This window comes from Dipodomys spectabilis, unplaced genomic scaffold (genome assembly GCF_019054845.1).
Source record: "Dipodomys spectabilis isolate Male_0828 unplaced genomic scaffold, ASM1905484v1 ptg000006l, whole genome shotgun sequence".
NCBI lineage: Eukaryota > Metazoa > Chordata > Mammalia > Rodentia > Heteromyidae > Dipodomys > Dipodomys spectabilis.
The window spans coordinates 19,493,625-19,516,705 of record NW_024870683.1 but is presented as its reverse complement, the minus strand read 5'-3'; the positions used below and the strand labels follow the sequence as shown (position 1 = coordinate 19,516,705).

Here is a 23,081-nt window from a genome sequence, read left to right as displayed (position 1 = left end):
ACAAACCCAGAGCTTCATGCATGCCAGGCAAGCACTTTACCACTAGGCCACATTCCCAGCCCCTGAACTACAGATATTTTAAATGAGGTAGTAATTTACTATAGGTTTTGGGGTTATCACATCTAATAACAGGCCAGACAAAACTATTCAAGATTCTCCAGGGAAGAACCTGTGTGTGTGTGTGTGTGTGTGTGTGTGTGTGTGTGTGTGTGTGTGTGGTATAAGTGAATTATGAGAGATTGAATAATGGAATTATGGAGATTAAGAAGTCCCACAGTCTTCCATCTGTAAGCTATAGACCTAGAATAGATGGTGGTGTAATTTATTCTGAGACCAGAGCCTAAGAACCAAGGATTCTAATAATATTAATTCCACTCCAAGGGCAGGAAAAGAGATACTCAGCTAAAGTAGTGGGACAGGGCAAAGCAGGTGAATTTCTCCTTCCTTGGCCTTATGTTTTCTTCAGGCCATCAGTGTACAAGGAAGCCCATTTATAATATGGAGAACAATTCATTGTCTCCACAGATTCAAATGCTGATCTCATCCAGAAACACCATCTGAGACACACCCAGAACTTACTTGATTCAAACATGTTAGGAGCAGATCAGCTCAGCTAAACTCGAGGAACATCTACATTGCAGGAAAACATGGTTGAGACAAACACACATAAGTAAACCGACTCCTTCATAAGAGATTAAATGCTTACAAGGAAATTTTAAAAACACATAGTTAACTATTAGGAGTCTACAAGCAGCACTGGAGGCTTTGTGAAAGACTATAAGCCCTGTGGGGAAATTAGAGATAACATGGAAAGTCAACAAAGACTTCTGCCTTCCCTGATAATAGAGAAAAAAAGAAATCTTCCAAGAAAGAGATGACTGGATTTTAGTGCATTTCTTCCTATGTGATCTCCAGGGCCTTAGTTTAGGCCAGGGTTCACTGCAATCCATTTGTGTTTCCTGGAACAGGTTTGCTGGGTCATTTGCTAAGCTAATCCCCTTGCCACACTTCCCTCCCTCTAAATACCTCTCTACAAAGAGACCACCATTTCCCAGACCTCTGTTTCTGTGCTCCTGTGCTTTCTGAGAGAAGGCAATATCCTCGTTTCTCCTTACCGTGATCACAGTGCCTAAATATGCCTCCGCAGACACAGGCCACAAAAGCTCAGGCCAGGATTTTGTGCCATGCTAGTAAAACTCACCTCAGAATGGAAATACCTGCCATGCTAGTAAGAAACCCACCCATGGAAAAGGGTGCTCTTGACACAGCCCCTTTACACATTTCAATCAATTTACTCACCTCCATTAATGCATATAGTAGAGGCTGAATGACGTATGAGAATGATCTTTTTCAGTTTTGTCTTTGAGTGTGTTTGGCTTTTTGTCTTCCTTTTACTTCATGCTACCCACAATGATACTCTGTGTACCCTTCACTCCCATGGCTCCGCGTGACCGTCAACTGACAGAGCTCCTTCCAGCCCTGTCCAGAGCCAGCCTTTGCCCAAGGGATTTAGTAGTTTTCTTTTCTAACAGTAAAGGAATCGCTAAAGCCTAAAATTCCAATGGGGAGCTCCATTTCAGGACTACATTTTCAAAGAAATATGCTAATTTTGAATAAGCATGTTCCTTCCTGATGAGTAATTCCCTCTCAGTGTTGCTATGAACCACTTGGTGTGTCTGGAAGAGAAACAGCGGTATTTCTCATCAATAGACAAGGCTGAGGTTTAGCTGATAAACACAGGGATGGCTATACCAGTTGGCAAGTTATTGAAATATATAATGGAAGGCTGAGAATGGTCTCACATGCTCAAGGTCTATGGTTTTATTCCCCCCACACACAAAAAAACCCCATAATGATTAATAAGTAGCCTGTGATTCCTTTTCTTATCCCTTTATACTACCTCACTGGGGATGAACCAGTCCCTCCTCTAGCATACCTTGATCACCCCCTCATAGCCAGCAACTAAAAGAATTAATATCTCTCAGAGCAACCAGCTAAGCAGATGTACAGACACTGTTCATTTTGATTGATCAGTACCAAGCCACTCGGGTTGTTAAATTATTTTGAACATTATCCCGGGTATTAGAGACATAATGCACTTGGCCAACGTAAATCCTCCGGCTGTTAAATACATCAAGCCCAGTGGTTGTCAAACTTGAGCATACAGGAGAATCCCTGGAGGGCTTGTTAAAACTCACACTACTGGGTTGTACTTGAAGAAGTTCTGATTCAGTAAGTCTAGGGTGGGGCCTGGGTGTGTGCACTTCTCTTAGTTCCCAGGAATGCTCAAGTGATAGGGCTATGGTCAGCCCTGTTAGAAATGTATCTTGACAGCGATGCTCTTCAAACATCAATGTGGATAAGAATCACATGAGAAATCATACAATAGGTATTCTTATTCAGTGGATGTGATGTGGAGCCTGCAGTTCAGCATTCCAGGTGATGTAGATGGAGCTATGAACCTTGAATTCCAAGGACTATATATGCCCTTGAATTTCAAGGTCTTAGAACACTAAGAAGAATTCATTCTTCACTTCCACATAATCAAAAGCCCTCTTAGGAGTCCTTTGTTCTCTCTGTATACAATTTTTTCTTGACATCCTTATTATGTTCATTGTTTTTTGTTGTTCTATTACATCTGTTTTTACTTTCCTTTCCTTTTCTTCTCAGTGGCCTTCTTTTTTTGGGGGGGGTGTGGGGGGGTCAGGTCGTGGGGCCTGAACTCTGGGCCTGGGCGCTGTCCCTCAGCTCTTCAGCTCAAGGCTAGCGCTCTACCACTTGAGCCACAGCGCCACTTCTGGCTTTTTTCTTTTTTCTTATGTGGTGCTGAGGAATCGAACCCAGGGCCTCAGGCATGCAAGGCAAACGCTCTATCACTGATCCACCTTCCCAGCCCATCACCGGCCTTCTTTTCTTCTTTTGCCAGTCCTGGAGCTTGACAGGGCCTGGGCACTGTCCCTGAGTCTCTCTTGCTCAAGGCTAGTACTCTACCACTTAAGCCACAGCACCACGTCAGCTTTTTCTGCTTATGTGGTACTAGGAATCGAACCCAGAGCTCTATGCTTGCTAGGCAAGTACTCTACCACTAAGCCACATTCCTAGTCCCTTGTTTTCTTTTCCTGTATCTTTTCATTTCTTTCCCTCTATTTTTTTCTTGTCCTTTTTTGAAGATTTATAACTCAAGATTGTACCCCTGGTTGAAATTTTTTTAATTAAACATAGCCATGGTTTCTGAAAAACTGACTCCACCCTGCCAGTCCTGGAGCCTCCTATTTCCAACAATGAGGTCAGAAATGAGTCTAGGAAAAATGCATGTGAGCACATGTATGTAAACAAAAGGCCCAGTCAAATGCAAAGGGAATGCCCAGCTTGCTGTTTTCTAGAACATTCTTGGTAGAACTTTTCCAGAAGTAGAAATTTTCCTTGCTGACTAACCAGGTACTTTTTTCCTGAAAAATACTTTAAAAAGTGTCAGTTTGGGTAACTCTATTTTTCTGCATGTTATTAGTGTTTAATTCTAGTTGGGAGTAAACACATCTCTGTGAGCCAACAGCTTGTTTTTATTCTCTCCCTGCCCTTGGGCTGGACAAGTTTCCTGGCAGCAAATTCTGTGGAAAGTCTGTAATTGTTAGCACTGAAGGACAGAAGGGCTGGCCCAATCTCACTTAGCTTCCGGAAATTCAAGGACGTGACAGAAGTCTGTTGTCTTAGTTGCTGTGGCTGAGAGTTAATTCTAAACTATCGTCTTTCCCAAATGTATTGTAGAGAGTTCAAGAGGTGCTTGGTCCATGAGGGAAAGAAAGGTGGAAACAGTAAATATCCTCCTAGTGTTAGGATCCATCCTGGCCCTCCCAGGCAAGCCCCGGAGAAAGATTATAATAAGGGTTATTAGAGGGGCCATATCTCTCCAGGGTGAGGGAGCAATATGGCGGCACTACTCCTATCCAGGTGGTCATTCTGGGGCTAGTGGGTGCTCGGTGTGTGCAGTTGGGTATTGGTGGAGAGAGGGAGTGGCCAGCTCTCTTGGCAGGAACCCTAGGGCAGGGAGGAGCTCAGGTTTGGGTGGAGCTGAGAACCTGGAGAAAATGCTAACACCTAGTGCTTCAAAACTGAGAGTTCATCCTGACCTAAAATTTATCTAGTGCTGAACACCTTTCTGAGTGATCTTCAGTGTTACCCTAAGTGCCTTTGTTCCTCTCCATGAGACAGACAACCCAGGCAAGAATACTAAATTCTAGGTAGCATAAAGTTTCTAAACTTGGTGTACCCAGAGCCTCTCATCTGATGAGCACACATAATCACTTTCACTCATAAAATTATAGAAATGAACACGATGTTTAGACCAGAGCCCACACTTGAAGCAGCAGTTCTCAAGTATGGGTACATCCCCCCTTTCCAGGAGACAGCTTTAGTTGTCATCACTAAGGGATGATGCTGACACCCAATAGGAGGAAGAATGTCACAAACTATCCTACAACCCAGACAGCCCCCATGGCAGAGAAGGATGAACCTAAAACACCAGCACAGCAGAGAATCATTGTTTGGAAGATGTTCATTATGTGTCAATTCCTGAAAAGGATTCCAGAGAAACATCAGAAGCGTCTCAATTGCCCACAGAGGCTGGATAAGTAAAAGACATAAGGAAAGCATATCAGGGGCAAAAGAAAAAAAAAAAAAGACAAAACAGACAATGGGCAAAGATATTAGGAATAAATATCTTTATTGCTGTAGATCCACAATGAAAATGGCATCTTGGCATTTAAGAATTCTTCAAGATTTCAAAGCAAAAGAGAATGATGGAGATGAGTTCTCCTGCACAGAGCAGATACTCCTAGAAAACACAGCTTACCTCTCCACATGACAGTTATTAACCTGGGACTCAGGGTCCAGAGCTATAGGTAGGGAAAAAAAAAAGATTTTGCTATATTTGTTGTAGTTGTTTTCTACAGAATCTTCTTTCTCGTATTTTTATTGTCCTTGTGCTCTGAAGATACAAAGAACCTAGGTCATGTCCAGGATGTTTTGTTTTTGCTTTTGTTTTTTCTGGCATTAAATTTGGGGGCCGGGGGGGGGGGGACACAAATCGCCAGAGATTGATAAGGTACTATCTTTTGGTGTGTGTGGCTGGCTAGCTAAAAATAATGTTTTTAATGAAGATAATAAACATAGAGAACTTCCTCTAGAAACTCTATGTGGCCCATTAAATCTAAAATATTATTGGACCCTTGGCAGAAAAAGTTGGCCAACCCCTGACATAGTGTATAAAAGTGAACTTTACCTTTTAGGTAAAGCAAGATAACAAGCTCACAGATGCTGATTTATACAATGAATCTGAACAAAACTTACCATAGACTTTATTAAGGCCTCAATAGCAAAATGCATTTATTTGAAATCCTAAATGAAAATATGTTTTAACTATTTTATATTAGCATGGTTACTTCTCCTTTAGTTATTGAAGATGAATTCCAGAGTAGAGGGAACAATGGGGAGAAATCAGTAATAGACAAACAGAAATGAGACAGACAACATTATAGACTCTACATCCAAATTTTAGTTTTCTGGTACTTGGCTGGTTAGAAGCCAACTAAAAATCATTGACATAGAAGTGAAACTAAGTCTCAAGTCTGCCAAAGTTCCAAATTCTGAGATGACATATTCCATGACATCATAGAGAAGTTACCCACATATTCTGGTCAAGGTCCTACAACGAATGAGAGGAAACTACAGTAAATCACTGGAACCAACAGTCAGTTCATCAGCAACTCCCACGTGTAAACCATGGTCCAGATGATTAAAGACATGGCAAGTACTCATTTGGCTTTACTGATAAACTTTAAGGAGGATTTAATCTACCCAACACTTGATTGTCCTGTGGTAAGAGGATATATATATAGAGGGGGGGGGATATATGTGAATATATATATATATATATATATATATATATATATATATATATTCTTGCTTTTTCTTCTTGTTCCCTAAAGAATGGCACTGTCTAGGGACACAGCCCAGAATCAATCAGATTCATTCAGATCAATCCTATCAGATTCTTATCATTTACTCTTAACTCTAGCTAGATTCAGGCCAGCTGCTAACATTTCCAGTCCTGTATCTGACGCTATAGCTTCAACCTTAATTGTACCTATAAAAAATTCTAGAAGGGCTGGGAAGGTGACTCAGTGGTAGAGTGCTTGCCTTGCATGCATGAAGCCCTGGGTTCAATTCCTCAGCACCACATAAGCAGAAAAAGCCAGAAATGGTGCTGTGGCTCAAGTGGTAGAGCGCTAGCCTTGAGCTGAAGAGCTAAGGGACAGCGCCCAGGCCCAGAGTTCAGGCCCATGACTGACAAAAAAAATTCTAGAGAAGTAAGAAATCCCATTTCTTTCCTCTCATCCTAGGAGAGAAAGCAGAAACCCCAAATAGGGCTGTGGATTGAGCTTAGAAAAGCATGATGGCAGTAGTTGCAGCAATTCTTTAGGTACATTTTTGTAAAGCCACTTTCTATCCATTGCCCAATGGTGCTATCACAACAAATTAAATCTGTACATAGGGCAAGATGATTCTTTGTTCATATATATTAAAAAATGCCTCTGAAACAGAGGTTGAGGCCTACCTCATTTAGGGGTAGGGAGGGATGAGCTCCAAATATACTGCTGTCAAGCCCTCAGAGGAGGTGAGCACTGTCAGGAGGAGGACCGATGCCTGAACCTCACTCACACTCATCAGAACCTCTGAATTGGATTTGGGAAATGGTGCCAAATGTTCACAAAACTGATGCTGACCAGACCAAAAAGAAAAAAAATGGCCAGGGGGAGGGGGAGACGGGGAGGGGGAGGGGGCACTGCCAAGTATGTTTGCTATAAGTAAAATTTTAAGATACCACACATTTGCTAACACTTTTAGCAACTGTGATTTTTCATTTTCTGGGAATCTCAGAATAGGGAGCCTTACTCTTCCCTGAGAAGCCCTCTTCTCTCCTCCCTAGAGACTTGCTTAGAAGTCCCACTAGCTCCTTCTAATATTTATCCAGATGGCTCCTTCTTTTTGAGTTGGAACACCCACATTGTGAGTGAACAATTGCAACCCAACATCCATAGCAAGCTTTCTCTCTTCTTCATTTTACTCTTTACTAGTAATTATCACTAACCTGGGCATGTATTTTAATCTGTTGATGTGTCAGTTCCTTTCTAAAATAAAATGTAAGCTCCACAAAGGCAGGAAAAATTTGCCCTTTTGTCTATTCCTTTGACCACAGTTGTACTCTACCCATGCGTCTAGTGTCTAACAGGTTATAGGCCTCAACATGTATATGGTGAATAAATAACTACCAGATAGGAGTATTCCCATCAGATTACTTTAGCCAAGTCAAGTTCATGCCCTCACGATATCAATTCATACCTAAACAACTTTTGGAAAGTGAGACAAAAGGTTATTTAGGGGGCTGGAAGGGTGGCTTAGTGGTAGAGTGTTTGCCTTGCATGCATGAGACCCTGGGTTCAATTCCTCCACACCACATAAGCAGAAAAAAAAAGCTGGAAGTGGTGCTGTGGCTCAAGCAGCAGAGCACTAGCCTTGAGCTGAAGAGATAAGGGACAGTGCTCAGGCCCAGAGTTCAGGCCCTGAGACCTACCAAATAAATTATTTAGAAGCAAATAAGGAATGTCTTGGCTGTCTGAGAAGCCGGTCACCTTACCAGTCAGCTAGAGGAATATTGGTACAAGAATTGAATGCATCTTCTTTGAATCATCAGGAAGCTGAGATCTAAGAATCACAGTTTGAAGCCAGCCCAGGCAGAAAAGTCTATGAGACTCTCATCTCCAATTAACCATCAGAAAACTGGAAGTGGAGTATGGCTTAAAGAGGTAGAGTACTAGGTTTGAGCGGAAAAGGCTCAGAGACAGTGCCGGGGCCCTGAATTCAAGCTCCATGGCCAACAAAAAAGAAAAGAAAAAAGAATTTCCATGTCAAGCCAGTTGCTAGTGACTCATCATTGTAATCTTACTGAGTAGGGAGGCTGAAACCTAGAGGATCAAGGTTTGAAGCCTGCCCTGGCAGAGAAGTTCATGGGACTTCCATCTCCAATTAACCAGTAGAATCTCAGGCAAATGTTCAAGTTGTCAAGCTCCAGCCATGGCAATGACTTCAAGCCCTGAGTTCAAGCACGGGCACAAAAGAGAGAGAGAAAAGGGAAGAGAGAGAGAGAAAAGAGAGAGGAGGGGGAGAAGAAAGGAGAGAGAGAGAGAAATCTTCCATGTTACTTTTCTTTGTCAGACTTTATGCAATCCCATAGTCACATGCCTTGCCTCATTTATATTCTGGTTTCAGAATGAATTGAAAGAATTTTTGAAAGATGCTGGACACAAACTTGTGGTGGTAGAATTTTCGGCAAAATGGTGTGGTCCCTGCAAAGCCATGTGTCCTATTTTCCATGTGAGTATCACCAGCATCTATCTGTGTCACGGTTGTACTTCCCCAAGTAATTTTTCCCAGGAAGTCTTAAAAGTGAAGCATTAAGAATAGCATTCTCTGAATCATCCTAATGAGCCTGAAGGTAATACTGGGATCCCATTAGGTGATGCTGGATGAATCCTGCTGTCTAGGAATGCTTCCAGCAAGGGACATCACACAGTGCAAAGCATCCAGTTATACAAATGAATGAATATTCATATTCTCATGACATTTTCCAGAGTTCGAGAGTTATACTGGAATGAATTAAAAACACAATTTTTTCCAGGTTCCAGTAGCTTGTGCTTGTAACCCTAGCTACTCAGGAAGCTGAGATCTGAGGATCAAACTTTTAAGTGCAATGTACACTACATTGGACAGCTGATGCCTACGACCTACCCACCTTTTATAACTAACATTATACCCGTTAAACAACCCTCTCTTCACTTCCTGGAGAAAAGTCTGGTGAGAGAAGGTACAAGTAGCATTTAGGTATTGGGTAGCTAATGGTAGCACATGGCCTTGCCATGTGCTCAGCTACTGAGAACTACTACACCTAGCCTGCAGAAGACAATTCCTGACACCTACCCCCATAAAAAAGCTGCTGTCTCTCCCACTCCCTACCCCCAAAGGGAAGTCTAGACCCACTGCACACATTCTGTGCTTGGTGCTTTTTCCAGCTTTGATGCTCTGTTCTTAGACTCTGTATCTGCCACTGTTACTAACTGGATCTTGGCACCACTGGCATTTGACTTGGTGCTTCAAGTTCTGTTGGGAAATGAAATGGGAGCAGGTGGCTTAGCTTTCTATAACAACCTCTTTTGCTCATTCCTCGGTTTTATGGAAAGACATTTCCGGTATTAATTTCAATTAATGACATTTCAATATTAATACTAAGCTAATGGGAATTTTGTATTCACTTGTTTTTCAGGCAATGTCTCTGCAATACAAGAATGTACTGTTTGCTAATGTGGATGTTGATGATGCTCAGGTAAGAATATTAAGCCCTCACTGTGGATTCTTTTTATTTTTTATTTTTGCCAGTCCTGGGGCTTGAACTCAGGGCCTGAACACAGAGCCACTTCTGGCTTTTTTTTTTTCTGTTTATGTGGTACTGAGGAATTGAACCCAGGCTTCATGCATGCTAGGCAAGACTCTACCACTAAGCCACATTCCCAGCCCTTCAGTGTGGATCCTTAAAATCCAAATGCAACATACTCAAACAGCACTACCTCCACAATGACCTCATCAACATAAAATCAAGTCAATTTTCACCTTGTTTTCCTTCTGATAAAACATCCTAAACTCTCCTGTTAGGCTATTGTTTTCATATAACTTTTCTAAGTTGACAAATAAGAGCCACACCTGCCATGGAAGTCCATATAATCAAACCTAATATCTTCACCACTCTTTCTGTGGACTTTGTCCCCCAAATCATTCTTTGTGGATTGCTCCGACAGACATTGCTAATCCATAGGAACTGAGGTCATGGGGATAAATGCATTTTTCTTCATGACAGCTTTGCTAATTAATTTCTAAAACATAACTGCATGGAATCATTTTCATATATCTTGCTTTTCTCTGGTTATATATCTTTTGCTTTTTAGTGGGTTTTCTTCAATATTACAAGGAATTTCAGGAAATCCTGCTTTATCCCAAGGTACATCCTTCTCCATCCCACCACACAAATAACACACACACACACACACACACACACACACACACACACACACACACAGTCTCATGTTCTCAATCCATGTATTCATATATATCTCTACAAAAATTATTAAAAATTAAAATTTGGAAATTACAAAACGTGAGGAAATTATTTTTCCTAACATTTGCTAATTTATAATGAGGGAAAGTGGTCAACTTTCTGACACTATTCTAAAATACCTGAGGTAATCAACTTATACAAAGGAAAGGGCTCATCTTGCTTCACGGTTTTGGAGGTTCCAAGCCATAATCAACTGGCTGTGTTTCTCTGTAGCCTCTGAAAAAGTGGCACCTCAAAACAGAATTATATGGTAGTACAAAGCCACTCACCTCATGGGCAGGAAGCACACCAGAGAAAGAGGAGGCGGCCAAGGAGCCACCACTCCCGTCAGAAACATGACCCAGGGCTGGGAAGGTGGCTCAGTGGTAGAGTGCTTGCCTTGCATGCATGAGGCCCTGGGTTTGATCACCATATAAGCAAAAAGAAAAAAGCCGGGAGTGGAGCTGTGGCTCAAGTGGTAGAGTGCTAGCCTTGAGCTGAAGAGCTGAGGGACAGCACCCAGGCCCAGAGTTCAGGCCCCATGACCGGACCCCCCCCCCAAAAAAAAGAACATGACCCAGTGACCTAACGAGCTCTCACTAGACCCTACCTTTTGAGTCCCACAACTCCCACAGCACCAAGCATTTTAGCACATGGGCCTAGGGGGATATTCACGAGCCAAACTACAAAACTAAGCAAGTGTTCGTTCATAAAATGTAGATTGAATTTGAGCTTTAAGATGGAATTTAATCTACCATTCACTGTTCAGCATTTTATTGGTGTCTGTGACTTATCATTTAACCTCTATAAATATGAGTTTCATCATCTGTAAAATTAGGTAAGGATAACTAAGATAAAAATGAGATAAAATGCATAAGATATATGACATGGTACCCAGATCATAATAGAAATTCTATTTCTCCATTTCCTTCCAGCTTCATTAAAGTGTGACATTGTTTAATTGCTCTTTTGCCTAAATCATACACTGTGAATTCACGGGTAGAAACAGGAGCTCTGTCTTTTTCATATTGGCAAAGTCATGCAGCCATCATCAGTGTGATCATTTATAGAACATCTCATCATTCTAAAAAGAATACCCACATCCAATTCCTTGCATCCACCATCCCAGATCTAGGCAGCCACAAATCTACACTCTAGATTTGCTTTTTCTGAACATTTCATATTGAATGGAATCATAGAACATGTTGACTTTAGCAACTGGCTTATTTCAATGTTCATACACGTTATAGAGTACATTAGTGTTTTGATCCTTTTTATTGCTAACTAATATTCCACTGGGCAGAAAGCAGCACCTTTTATTTACCCATTTATCCATTGGTAGACATGTGGGCTGTTCACAATGTTTGGCTCTTTTGAATAATGTTGGTATAAACATCAGTTCTGTTACTGCACAAATCTGTGTTTTTATTTCTCTTGGGTATATGTCTGCAAATGGAACTGTTAAGCCCTATGGTAACTCTCCATTTAATTTTTTGAGGACTTGAAAAATTGTTTTTCAATGAAACGACATCATTTTATATTCCCACCACCACGGTAAGACTTCTAATTTCTCCACATCTTTGCCAATTTGTGTTACTGTCTGTTTTTTTGTTTGTTTAAATTATGGCTCTTTGTCTTTTAAAGTGAAAGGACAAAAAGCACACTTTTGACTCTTGGCTAAGAAAACTTAAAGCTGTCATTTTAGAAGCACTTTGGACAGGATGAAAACTATTGGGATTTCTAGCTTATTTTCTTGAGTTTGGGCTCCAAATCTTTCACAAATAAAGATCACCAGCAAAATGGCGTAGAGCTTAAAAGAAAGAACATCCAAGCCTTTCGTAAAATGGTAGACTAGTATACTATCCCATGTCAAAAATGTGATTTATAAAGATATGTTTACTACTTCCATTTCTGTAGTGAGTTCTATCCTTACTGGACTCCCCTGGTTTCTCCTCCATGCTTCTTTACAAGGTCTTTAAATAGAGCTCAGAAAGTCACTGTGTATCTAATCTATCTGATCTCCATCTCTCACCTCTCTCCTACAATTCTGAAGTGAGTAAGCCTAAGAATTTCGGGTTGCCCTCTCCTGGAGGCCTTTAAAACAGGAGGAGAGTTCTTAGCACTGTGTGAGTCTACAGCATGCCAGGTGTCCCTGATCTTTGATACCTCTTGAGAAGTTACCAGGTAACAAGCTTGATGCATTGAGAAGACACCAAAGCTGTTGGCTTCATGCCATTTCTTTTCTTTCTCAGGAGTTAGCCGAAACGTGTCACATCAAAGGAGTACCCACATTTCAGATGTTCAAGAAAGCCCAGAAGGTATGTCTCCATGGAAACCAGCAGGGTTAAATTCGATTATAGAAACCTCAGAACAAGAAAAAAAAGAAGGCCACTGCATTTATTTTTAATATGTGATGACATGATTCTTAGTTTTTGAACTTTCCTTGCTGCAAAGGGTAAAAGAAAAGATGCATAGCATAAAATGTATCTCTCCACTTAGACAATTTGAGATGTCCCAATGAATAACTACCCATGTTACCACAATAATATCTCCTATGCAGGGGTAGAACATTAAAATTGAATCTTCCAGAAAAGAAGATGATGACATTCACACAGCAATGTATACATATCGGTGTATGAGGTCCCCATACATGGGGTATGGCTATTAGAAACTATTAGTAGGCTATCTAGCATTGCAAATGACCATGTATATTTTGGATTCAGATTCTCATGATTCACTGGCTATGGGATCTTGATCAGTTTTCTCATAACTTTATGGAAAAAACTAGTTTTAAAATGTGGATCATAATCATTTTCCCCGCTGGGTTATTTTAAAAGTTAAATACATAACTGAGATGCAGTTCAGTTGCAAAGCACTTTTGCATAGCAAGTGCAATGCCCTGGCTATCCAAAAAGACAAAAATACATAAGTACAGTTAAAAATAATAAGATCATTACCTTGCTCATGTAACTGTAACCCCTCAGTATAGTATTTTCATAATAAAAAAACTTAATTAAAAAAATAATAAGAGATTGGGAGAGAATGAGGGAAGAGATGACATTGTCCAAAAAGAAATGTACTTATTCCCTGACATATGTAACTGTAACATCTCTTATCACCTTTATAATAACAATGACAATTTAAAAATAATAATAGTGATAATAAAAGTTAAGGTTAAATACATGACTGGAGAGCTGACCAGGAAAACTTGCATTGACATCCATTCTCTTAGGTAGAGTAAAATTAAATTCACTGCTTTGAAATCATCTCAATAAAAGCACTCTCCACTTTCATTTGGGATAATACAACTGGAATTGACTTACTGAAGCAATTAAGTGCCATTTATCTATTCAAAAAAAAAAAACAACTAGGGCCCAATTTTCTATTGAGGACTATTATAAGAAATGTCTTCATGTTTCTGGTAAAACATCTGGCAAAGAGCCACTATCCATTATGCCCTTTTAAATGTGCATGGTATTTAAAAGCATTATAATAATTCCTCCTAGAGCTGGGTTAGAATATTCACCTTCCTTGAAAACATGGTCTGCTTCCTTGCATTAGTTCAGAAGAGCTAGAGTATGTGTTTTCCTATCACTGCTCAGATTCTCGGTATTACTGCCTCTGTGCAAATTCAGTAACCTCCCTAACTGGCATTCCCACACTCCATCATCCTTTATGCTTTCATAATGGGATTTTCTGGTTGCTGGAAGTTTTCATGTAGAGGTGAGGTATCAACTGGCAGGAATGCAATAGAAACACATGTCATAGTTTTAGGTTGGAGGAGAGTGCCTAAGTAAATTCCAGGTGATAAATAGGGAAGAGATTGTTCTTTCTGGCATAATCTTTAGTATTGTTATCAAGGACATCACATCATGCTTTAGAGAGATTCATTGTGGTAAATAAGTTCATTCTTGTGGTCTCTTGTAGATGGGGCACACAAAACCTTGGCAGGTGATTTTGTAACCAGACTGTTACACTATGTTCTAACTGCAGTAGACCTCCATTATCTAAGAGGGAAATGTTCCTGGACCTCTCCCCACCCCCACCCCCGTGGTTACCTGAAACCTTAAAATAGTACAAATTCCATATGTACTGTGATTCTCCTATTTATTCTTACTGAGATTTTAGAGGTGCAACATACAATTTTTTTCTTAAGTCAAGAATTTTTACCTTTTCATATGGAGTTTTCTCTTTAGCATATCTGGATTGCCAACATCATCCCTACTCTAGCACTTCACGACCATTTTTAAGTAAAACATGCTCATATAACATAAGCACTGCAATGCTATGACAGTTGTTCTGAAGACACCTACTAAGCAGACAGTCAGCATATGGAATCTAGATACACTAAACAGAGGGATGATTCATTTTCTGGACAAGACCAAGTGTTACTCAGAATGGCATGTAATTTCTTGGATTCTCCATTTCATATTTTCAGATCGTACTTGACTGAATACCTAAAACCATGGAGAGCAAAGCTACAGATAAGAGGGACTACAATATACAAATATGATTTATAACCCATCTAAAATCCAATAAAGGTTGTAAAGCATCTCTAGAAAAAGACATAGGCATAACAACTGATACATGTACTTGCTTCATGATGCTTTAAGTCCCACAATTGGATACATTAGAGTAATAACTTTGATTTCATGACAGTGTGTCTATGGGGTAGGGGAAAAGGAAGAAAAACAAAGAATTTGTTAGTTTTGGCCAAGTGCTTAAATATGAGTTACCTCTCAAAAATTGAGTCCCTCTTTCATTCTTTGATATTAGAATAAAATGGCTTCCCCAAAGCACTGAGGTCCACCAGAAGAATCATCTGGACTCTGGACATTTATATGCTGATAAATTAATTAATTAGAAATGAATGATTCAGAAGAATCCAGACCAGATGGAAAGAAGGCCTTGTCCATGTTCCTATGATCTGTAATGCCCCTGCTGAGGGTGAAAGTCATTGCCAACATGCATTCTTCTTAAAAACAAAGGTAGACATGAAAAGAATATGAATCTTATTTCCACCCAGGAATCTCATTTCCCCTAAATTTCCAATTCTTGTGTACTTCATTCAGTGTTTTACCCAGACTTACAAGATTTAGCCGCAAATTATATTCATAGCTGAGATTTGTTACAACACAGAATACATCACAAAGGCGGCAGCAGTAAGATGAAAGGCATTGGTAAGTTCTAGAAAGATCCAGCAGACTTCTGATATTCTTCCTTGTTGAGGACACCCAGGTAGCATATATGTGCTCACTCTCCAGCAGTGAAGTTCAGGAACAACTCTGCCTAGAGATAGCCTTCTGAACCCAGAGGGAATGAGATCTTTGTGTTAGTAAGGAATGCTTTTTACATAGTCATATCTTGAAACACCAACATTGCTAACCAACCAACCATAATAGTGAAAACTCAGGGTCTCAACAACAAACACAATAAATGAAATACTGACATTCATGCAAAGCAACTTGACAAGCCAGTATGGCATAGCACGTCACTCCAAGCTCACATAACAAAGTCAGTCAGGAATACCACACTTGAAGGACCCCTGTGCTCCCAGCAGTGGATGAAAGTCAGTCAGGATTCTCCTGGATATAGGCAGGAAGTTAACAACTATATCTGCTGGATTCTCTTTTTTTTCCCCTCCAAAGGAATCATTCTGGTCATCAAAATAGCACCCTCAGTCTAAGTAGTCCTGGAATAAAACTAATCCCACTGAAAAACATGACTTGGGACCCCTGTCAACAGACTTCCTGCCACTCTCTCAAAGCCTAGACTTCAAAATAACCCACCCATGAGAGAATCTCAGGAAGCAGAAGGGAAATATACCTACTCAGATAAAAGAGGTATAGTTGATTTATACATCTATCAGGACCCAAAGTGAGGAAAAGAATGAAGGCCTTCCAATCTATCTACACAAGTCATACTGTGGACACATTTTTCATGTGCTGTCCAGAAAGACTGGGAGGGCAGCGTGCCTGCCTCTGAGTAGAGCATTCCTACAAAATAAGATTGAGCTCATTGATTCATCTAGACTTAAAGGATATACTTACCTCTGAATTCAGGAGGAGGTAAGTAAAAGGTTAGAGAAAAGAGGCATGTTTTCTTAGTCCTGGGCATCTGATTAGACTTCTCTAGTGAACACATGTGAACAGCAACATACTCATTGCGGGGAAAAAACTTTGTCCCAAAGCCATATTTCACCTTGAGAAGGAAGTTCTGCCCCACACTTTCAGTCATGGACAGAATGACAATCTTCTAACAAGTCCCAAATCACTTCTACCATTTCTAGGTGTGGCTTGAGATGGATTCTCAGAACTTCAGACCCACACCCTGTTTTCCCCTCACCAGAACCTTGAGAGCTCAGTCCTCAGGTAGCTTAACATGTCTTCTCAGGAGTGTCAGTTGATGACACACTCAGGTTGGCAATCGATAGCTGAGGACCAATCTAGCCCCCACTGGGCTTCTGTAAATAAACTCACACTGGAACAGCTGTGCCCATTTTGTACACATGAGCAGCCTGTGGCTGCTCATGCACTGTAAGTTTAAATAGTCCCATATAGCCAAATATAAGGACATAGGACCCTGTGAGAAGAAAAGCACTTTGCGCTATTAATGCTACCAGTGTTCAAGGAATCAGCTACATCGGCAGTTTCTGAATGAAAGTCTTGGCATATCCCTGCTTTCTCACATCTAGAACAAGTTGGAAAGAAGACTAGTGTAGCTATGACCACATTATTAACAGATTTCTGCTTTTGAATGGATATGTTCAAGCATTAAGTTTGAGCAAAAAAGGTCAGGGACAGTTTGGTCCAGGCCCTGAGTTCAAGCCCTAGGATTGGCACACAAAACAAATAACAAAAAAAATAGTCTCCATTCATGATATAGTGGGGCGTCCAGATGACAAAAATCTACCATTTAATAGTGGAATGTTGAGAATGATACAGGAGAGTACTACAATATATACAATAGACAGCATAGACATATAGGTACATACATATTATACATGCTTGTGTATGTGTATACACATATGTATGTATGTAGAGATATTTAAATATATTACACACACGCACATATATATATACACACACACACATACAGAGGTTGAGTAGTTTTAGCACAAATGCTCCAAAATATGAAATTTTTAAGTGTAAATAAGATGGCATTAATCTTGATAGTTTGATATACCCAGCTTTATCTCATGTAAAGAAATTATAAACAGGGGCTGGGAAGGTGGCTCAGTGGTAGACCGCTTGCCTTGCATGCATGAGGCCCTGGGTTTGATTCCTCAGCACCACATAAGCAAAAAGAAAAAAGCCGGAAGTGGTGTTGTGGCTCAAGTGGTAGAGCGCTAGTCTTGAGCTGAAGAGCTGAGGGGCAGCGCCCAGGCCCAGAGTTCAGGCCCCACGATTGGACCCCCCCAAAAAAAAGAAAGAAATTATAAACATTTTAAAAATTATTATAAACATTATAAAACATATATAAAATATATATATAAATATATATATATAAAACATTATAAAAATTGCAAAAAATTATCATCAGACTATACGTGGAAGGTATGTATGAAGGAAATGAATCACATGTTTAGCCTTGGGTCCCATCCCCCAAGACATTATGTATATTATATATACACTAGCATATTACGTCTATGCAAATATTCCACAGTCTTAAACCTGAACCCTTCCTGTTCCTAGTGCTTCAGATAAGGTGTACTCCACCTGTATTTGTTTAATGAATAAATAAGTCTGTTTCTAAAGAGGTACTAGATTATGCTGAGGAGTCACAGTAAGCTAGATAGACAGGGCATACCCCAGGAGCTCTTGTAAGAAGCTTGGTTTTCAGGCGATGGTAAAACACTGAAGAATTTCACGAGGAATGATGCTGGGAGTGGACTTGTGGTTTTGAACTTCAGGAAGGAGAGTAAATCTAAGGGGCTTAAGACTGGAGACAGATAGACACGTTAACTGTGGCTAAAGCCCAGGTGACAGCTGGCCAAGGCAAAGGGCACAGAATTATGTAGCAAATGTAATGGCAACCTGGAAACCCCAGATCAGCTATCTTGAAAACAACTGGTGGTACCAAATATAGTCAAGGATATGAAACAACCCAAATTCTCATCCTCTTCCATAGGTCATAATTTGATAGAGTGTGACTTGAAGAACTCTGTAGGGACTCTACTAAAGTAGACTCCACAATCTCATTTTACATGCAATGGAGCTCTTATGTGCCCCCAAAAATGTCCACAAAAGACAAGAACATTCTCAGCAACACCCACTTTGTCATTGACAAAATGGATGAAGTGGGTTATGTGCATGCAATGGGATATACCCAAATTAATGTACACCCATAAATCCCCCGAGCATCACTCAGAGTAAAAGAATACATACACAGAAGAATGCTTGTAATAGAATTCCATTTGCAGAAGTAGGCAAAACCAACAACAACAATGCACAACTCAATGTGAATTCAGAATAGAGGTTGTCTTTGAGTAAGGGGGAGGTGTCTAGATATATCCTCCATCTGGATATGATTGTGTAGTGTACTTTATTTTGTAGTAATTCTCCAAACTGTATATTTAGAATGTGTTCATTTTTTGAATATATATATATATGATATATATATATATATAAAGTTTTTTTCATGTGACATTGGATTCCTCGCTCAAATGACAGGGTAGGCAATAGCACCCTTCCCATGTACCTAGAAGCAAGAGTCAGATTGCACAATAGCGAAGGCTCTTATTGCACTTGGTGGCTACTGGCTGAGCTTGGTGAGTGTCCAGGTGGCACAGCAGAAGCATGTTATAACCCCATGATCATGGGATTCCATCCCCCCAGCCCCTCCTCTGGGCTGCACTTCTCTCCAGGAGCTTACCATCTGCCTTGACGAACATTAAATTTTCTTTATTTTGCAAGAAGGGAGCTCTAACTTCTAGGAACCCTCATAGTCTCTGACTCCATACTGTTCTCTTCAAGAGGAGATAGGCTAAGACAACAAGACACTCAGATTCACTAAGGTTAGCAAAATACCTTCTATAGAGGATTGGGATTCCCAAGGATGTGAGCAATTGCATGGGGGGGGGGGGTGGTCATGGATCCGTGGACAGAAACTGTAAGAGAAGGCTAAGTGGAAGCCAACACTCCCACATAATGATGTCACCCTTCTGGTCCCCAGAAAAAAAGAGACTGAGACAGCACCTCAAACCTGGCATGCCCTGCATCCCACTCCAGCTCTGGCTAGAGATAAGGAACAAAGTTCCTTTAAAGATTGAATTATGAAACTCCCCTTGTGCCCACCATCCAGCTGTCATCTAACTGTTAGGAAGAAGGACCCTTTGTAGATCCTTTCAGACACAATCTTCTCCTGGCTAATGCCAAGAGAACTATTGTTAAGGAGATGGTTATCAACCAGGCAACCAGATAAATCATGAAATTCTGCACCCACACATAGGTAACTCTATTCTCAAGAATCAAACGAGTACTTTGCTGTTGTAGAAGTGGACTCATGACCAAGCAGGTAAGTGAAATGAGATCAATCAAGATGGAGTTCACACTGGGGGTTGATACTCAAGAAATATTCAGCATGAGGATTGTTCTAAGATTTTCCAGTTCCTTCTCCAAAGTCCTAACACCATTCCTGGTTGCTAAAACCTCCTCCCCTTACTGGAAACTCAAGGTTTCAGCCAATCTCAGCCTCAGTTTACCTACATCCTTCCTTCTTTCCAGTCACCTAATACTTAGTATACTAAAGTAATAATGCGAAGTAAGGGTCCTTGACTTCCATATTTCGCCAAATGTAAAATGTTTATTAAGAGGTGTACCATTGGTTCACACACTACTAAAAAGTGTAGATATGTATAAAATATGCCATCTACTATAAAATCATCCTGATCCAGAGATGAAAAAAGTGCTTCTTAGAAACTACTACACAGCTCTTGCCAAGATAGAAGTAGGAAATTGAAAGCATATGCTATTTTATTTCAGAAGACTTATATATATATATATATATATATATATATATATATATATATATATATAATTATATATATGTTATATGAAGTAATAGTCCTCGGTACCAATGTATGAAAGCTCCAAATTTCAAGAATTGGGTTTTATCATTTCCAATACCATCATATGTTTTGGTCTTAAACTAGAAGAATATTCTAAGGAGTTCTAGAAACCTGGCACAATAGCAATTTTGGAAAGGTAACAAATAAGTCTCCTGAATTTGGTATGTTTCATGTATATTCAAAGTACCTTGAAGATTATAAAAATGAGGAGGAGGAAGTTTACAGTCGGGCACAAAATATTTGACAGTCAGGAACAATATTTGAACCAACAAGTGTCTGTACCTTTGTATATTTGAAACAGATATATGAACTGTGTGGAGCTGATGCTAGAAAATTGGAAGAGAAGATTCAAGAATTGATGTAAGCTGTTCTCCAAAAACAAAATACACCTGTGACCTCTGTTCCAAAGGCAACAGCAACTGTGTTTGTGGCTTTATTTTCAGCAAGTGCTGTGTTTCTGTGCTGTTGTCTCTGTGTTCATGCTGTGCAGGTGGACCAACCACACAGCAATCTCATTGCATCATTGCCTTGCGCTGTTGCGATGTCAGGCTTGTGACACTTCCACTCACCACTCTGGCCTGTACATTTGCTCTGAAAAACTCCTTGGGCAATATTACTATGACCTTTACAACACAGACACTGCACAGAAAAGGAACAGGGCATCGGGGTATTGCAAAGATTTCCAAAGAGGCTAATCTTGATATGATGATCAAGGAACAGATGGATGGCTTTCTTTCCTGGTATACTCCAAATACATAAATGCTTCTCACCAATTGGGCCTGCCCTTCTTGAGGATGCAAGTGTGTCATTTTTCTCTCCTCTTGCCTTCCTAAAATTCTCCTGTGAATATATTTTAATTTTGCTTTTATCTTTAAGTGGTTGTACAAAGGAGTTGTCATTCCACAAAGTAATAGATGAATACAATGACTCTTGATCAATGTTATCCCTTTTCTCAGTCTCACTCAACCCTCCTAACCCTATCCCTTCCCTCAATTTTCTTAATTTTGTGGATTATGTGTTGAATTTTAGGACATCATCCCTCCCACTTCCTCCTATAAATATTTTTTTAATCTCACAAAATAAAAACTGAATGGGGCTGGGAAGGTGGCTCAGTGGTTGAGCGCTTGCCTTGCATGCATGAGGTCCTGGGTTCAATTCCTCAGCACCACATAAGCAGGAAAAAAAAGCCAGAAGTGGCGCTGTGGCTCAAGTGGTAGAGCAACTAGCCTTGAGCTGAAGAGCCGAGGGACAGCACCCAGGCCCAGAGTTCAGGCCCCATGACCTACAAAATAAATAAATAACTGAAATCACCAGGCACGGATGGCTCACATCTATAATCCTACCTACTCAAGAGGCTGAGATCTGATATAGCATTCAAAGCCAGTTGGGGCAGCAAAGTCTATATGACTATCTCCAATTAACTACCAAAAAGCTGCAAGAAGAGGTGTGTGGCTCAAATAATAGAGCACTAACCTTGAGCACAAAAGCTCCAGGACAGCACCCAGACCCTGAGTTTCAAGTCCCAGGACCACTGTGTGTGTGTGTGTGTGTGTGTGTGTGTGTGTGTGTGTGTGTGTGTGTGTGTGTGTGTGTGTGTGTGTGTACATGAGGAAGGGAAGCACTATGAAACTCTGTGTGTGTGTGTGTGTGTGTACATGAGGAAGGGAAGCACTATGAAAAAATCCAAGAAAGAATGTTCTGTTTTTCTCTTTCCACTGGAACTGCCCTTTCCATTGCTCCAGATATATGCTTCATATCTGCTGGCTGGGAAATCATTCCTGCCATACTCCCAAGGATGCATTTTCCTTCTTTATTGAAGAATCCAGCCAAACATTGCCTTGTGAAAGTCTAGGCAGTAAGCAACACCAAAAGAATTTTTATAGTCAGGTATGGTGGCATATTTCTACAATCCCAGCTACTCAGAAGAAAAGAATAGTAGTCCCAGGCCAACACAGTTTAAGCAGAACCCTACCTCAAAAAAACAAGCTAAAAGCCAAAATACTGAGTCATGGTTCAAGTGGCTTCACACCTAACAAGTTGTTAGACAAGTGTGAAGCCTCAGCAATTTTACTCTTCCTTAGAGGGTATGAGTGGGAGTAAAAAGAATCCCCACAAAAATGGGAGGCTGGAAGCACATGATATTTTGTTACTTCAAAAGTAAACATTTAAAGCACCAACTAAAAGGCTCCATATGCAATTATGCTAACCAGGCATGGCAGTGCATGCATGTCTAGAATCCCAGCACTTGGAAGGCTGAGACAGGAAGAGCATTAGTTTGAGGCCAACCTGAGCCTGGGGAACCTCTTAATAACAGAAAGCCAGCCATGGGTGGCTCAGCCTGAACTACATCTTTTATGTTTGCTTTGGCAAATTGGAATGATACAGAGATTAGCATAGCCCCTGCACAAGGATGACATGCAAATTTGTGAAGCACTCTATATTTTAAAAATTAACAAATGTAGTAGTGATACTCATAAGACACTATGTTGAAAATATACTACACCACTTTGGGGGCAGGGGAAGAGACAGGAAGGAAAGCCTGGGAGACAGTGAGGGAAGGGGTGACACTGTTCAAAAAGAAATGTACTTATTATCTGACTTATGTAACTGTAACCCTCTGTACATCACTTTTACAGTGACAAAAAAAAAATTCAGCTGGGCGCTGGTGGCTCATACCTATAATCCTAGCTACTCAGGAGGCTGAGATCTGAGGATCACAGTTCAAAGCCAGCCAGGCAGGAAAGTCTGTGAACCTCATCTCCAATAAGCCACCAGAAAACCAGAAGTGGCACTGTGGCTTAAGTGGTAGAG

The 23,081-nt window shown here is 40.4% G+C and overlaps 1 protein-coding gene and 1 pseudogene across 2 annotated transcripts; both read left to right on the top strand.

The window, feature by feature from the left end:
* The first annotated feature begins 5,778 nt into the window (after nucleotides 1-5,778).
* Nucleotides 5,779-20,650, top strand: Txndc8 (thioredoxin domain containing 8). Of its 2 annotated transcripts, XM_042698408.1 has the most exons (6): nucleotides 5,779-5,802; nucleotides 8,326-8,430; nucleotides 9,377-9,436; nucleotides 12,454-12,519; nucleotides 19,652-19,717; nucleotides 20,572-20,634. In XM_042698408.1, the coding sequence occupies exons 1-6, from the start codon at nucleotides 5,779-5,781 to the stop codon at nucleotides 20,632-20,634; spliced, it is 384 nt and encodes a 127-aa protein (XP_042554342.1). The 2 variants fall into 2 exon arrangements, with proteins under 2 accessions (XP_042554342.1, XP_042554350.1); XM_042698416.1 differs by lacking the exon at nucleotides 19,652-19,717 and having other exon boundaries at nucleotides 20,572-20,650.
* A 1,964-nt stretch (nucleotides 20,651-22,614) lies between these two features.
* On the top strand, nucleotides 22,615-22,715 carry LOC122124338 (annotated as a pseudogene).
* The last annotated feature ends 366 nt before the right edge of the window (nucleotides 22,716-23,081 follow it).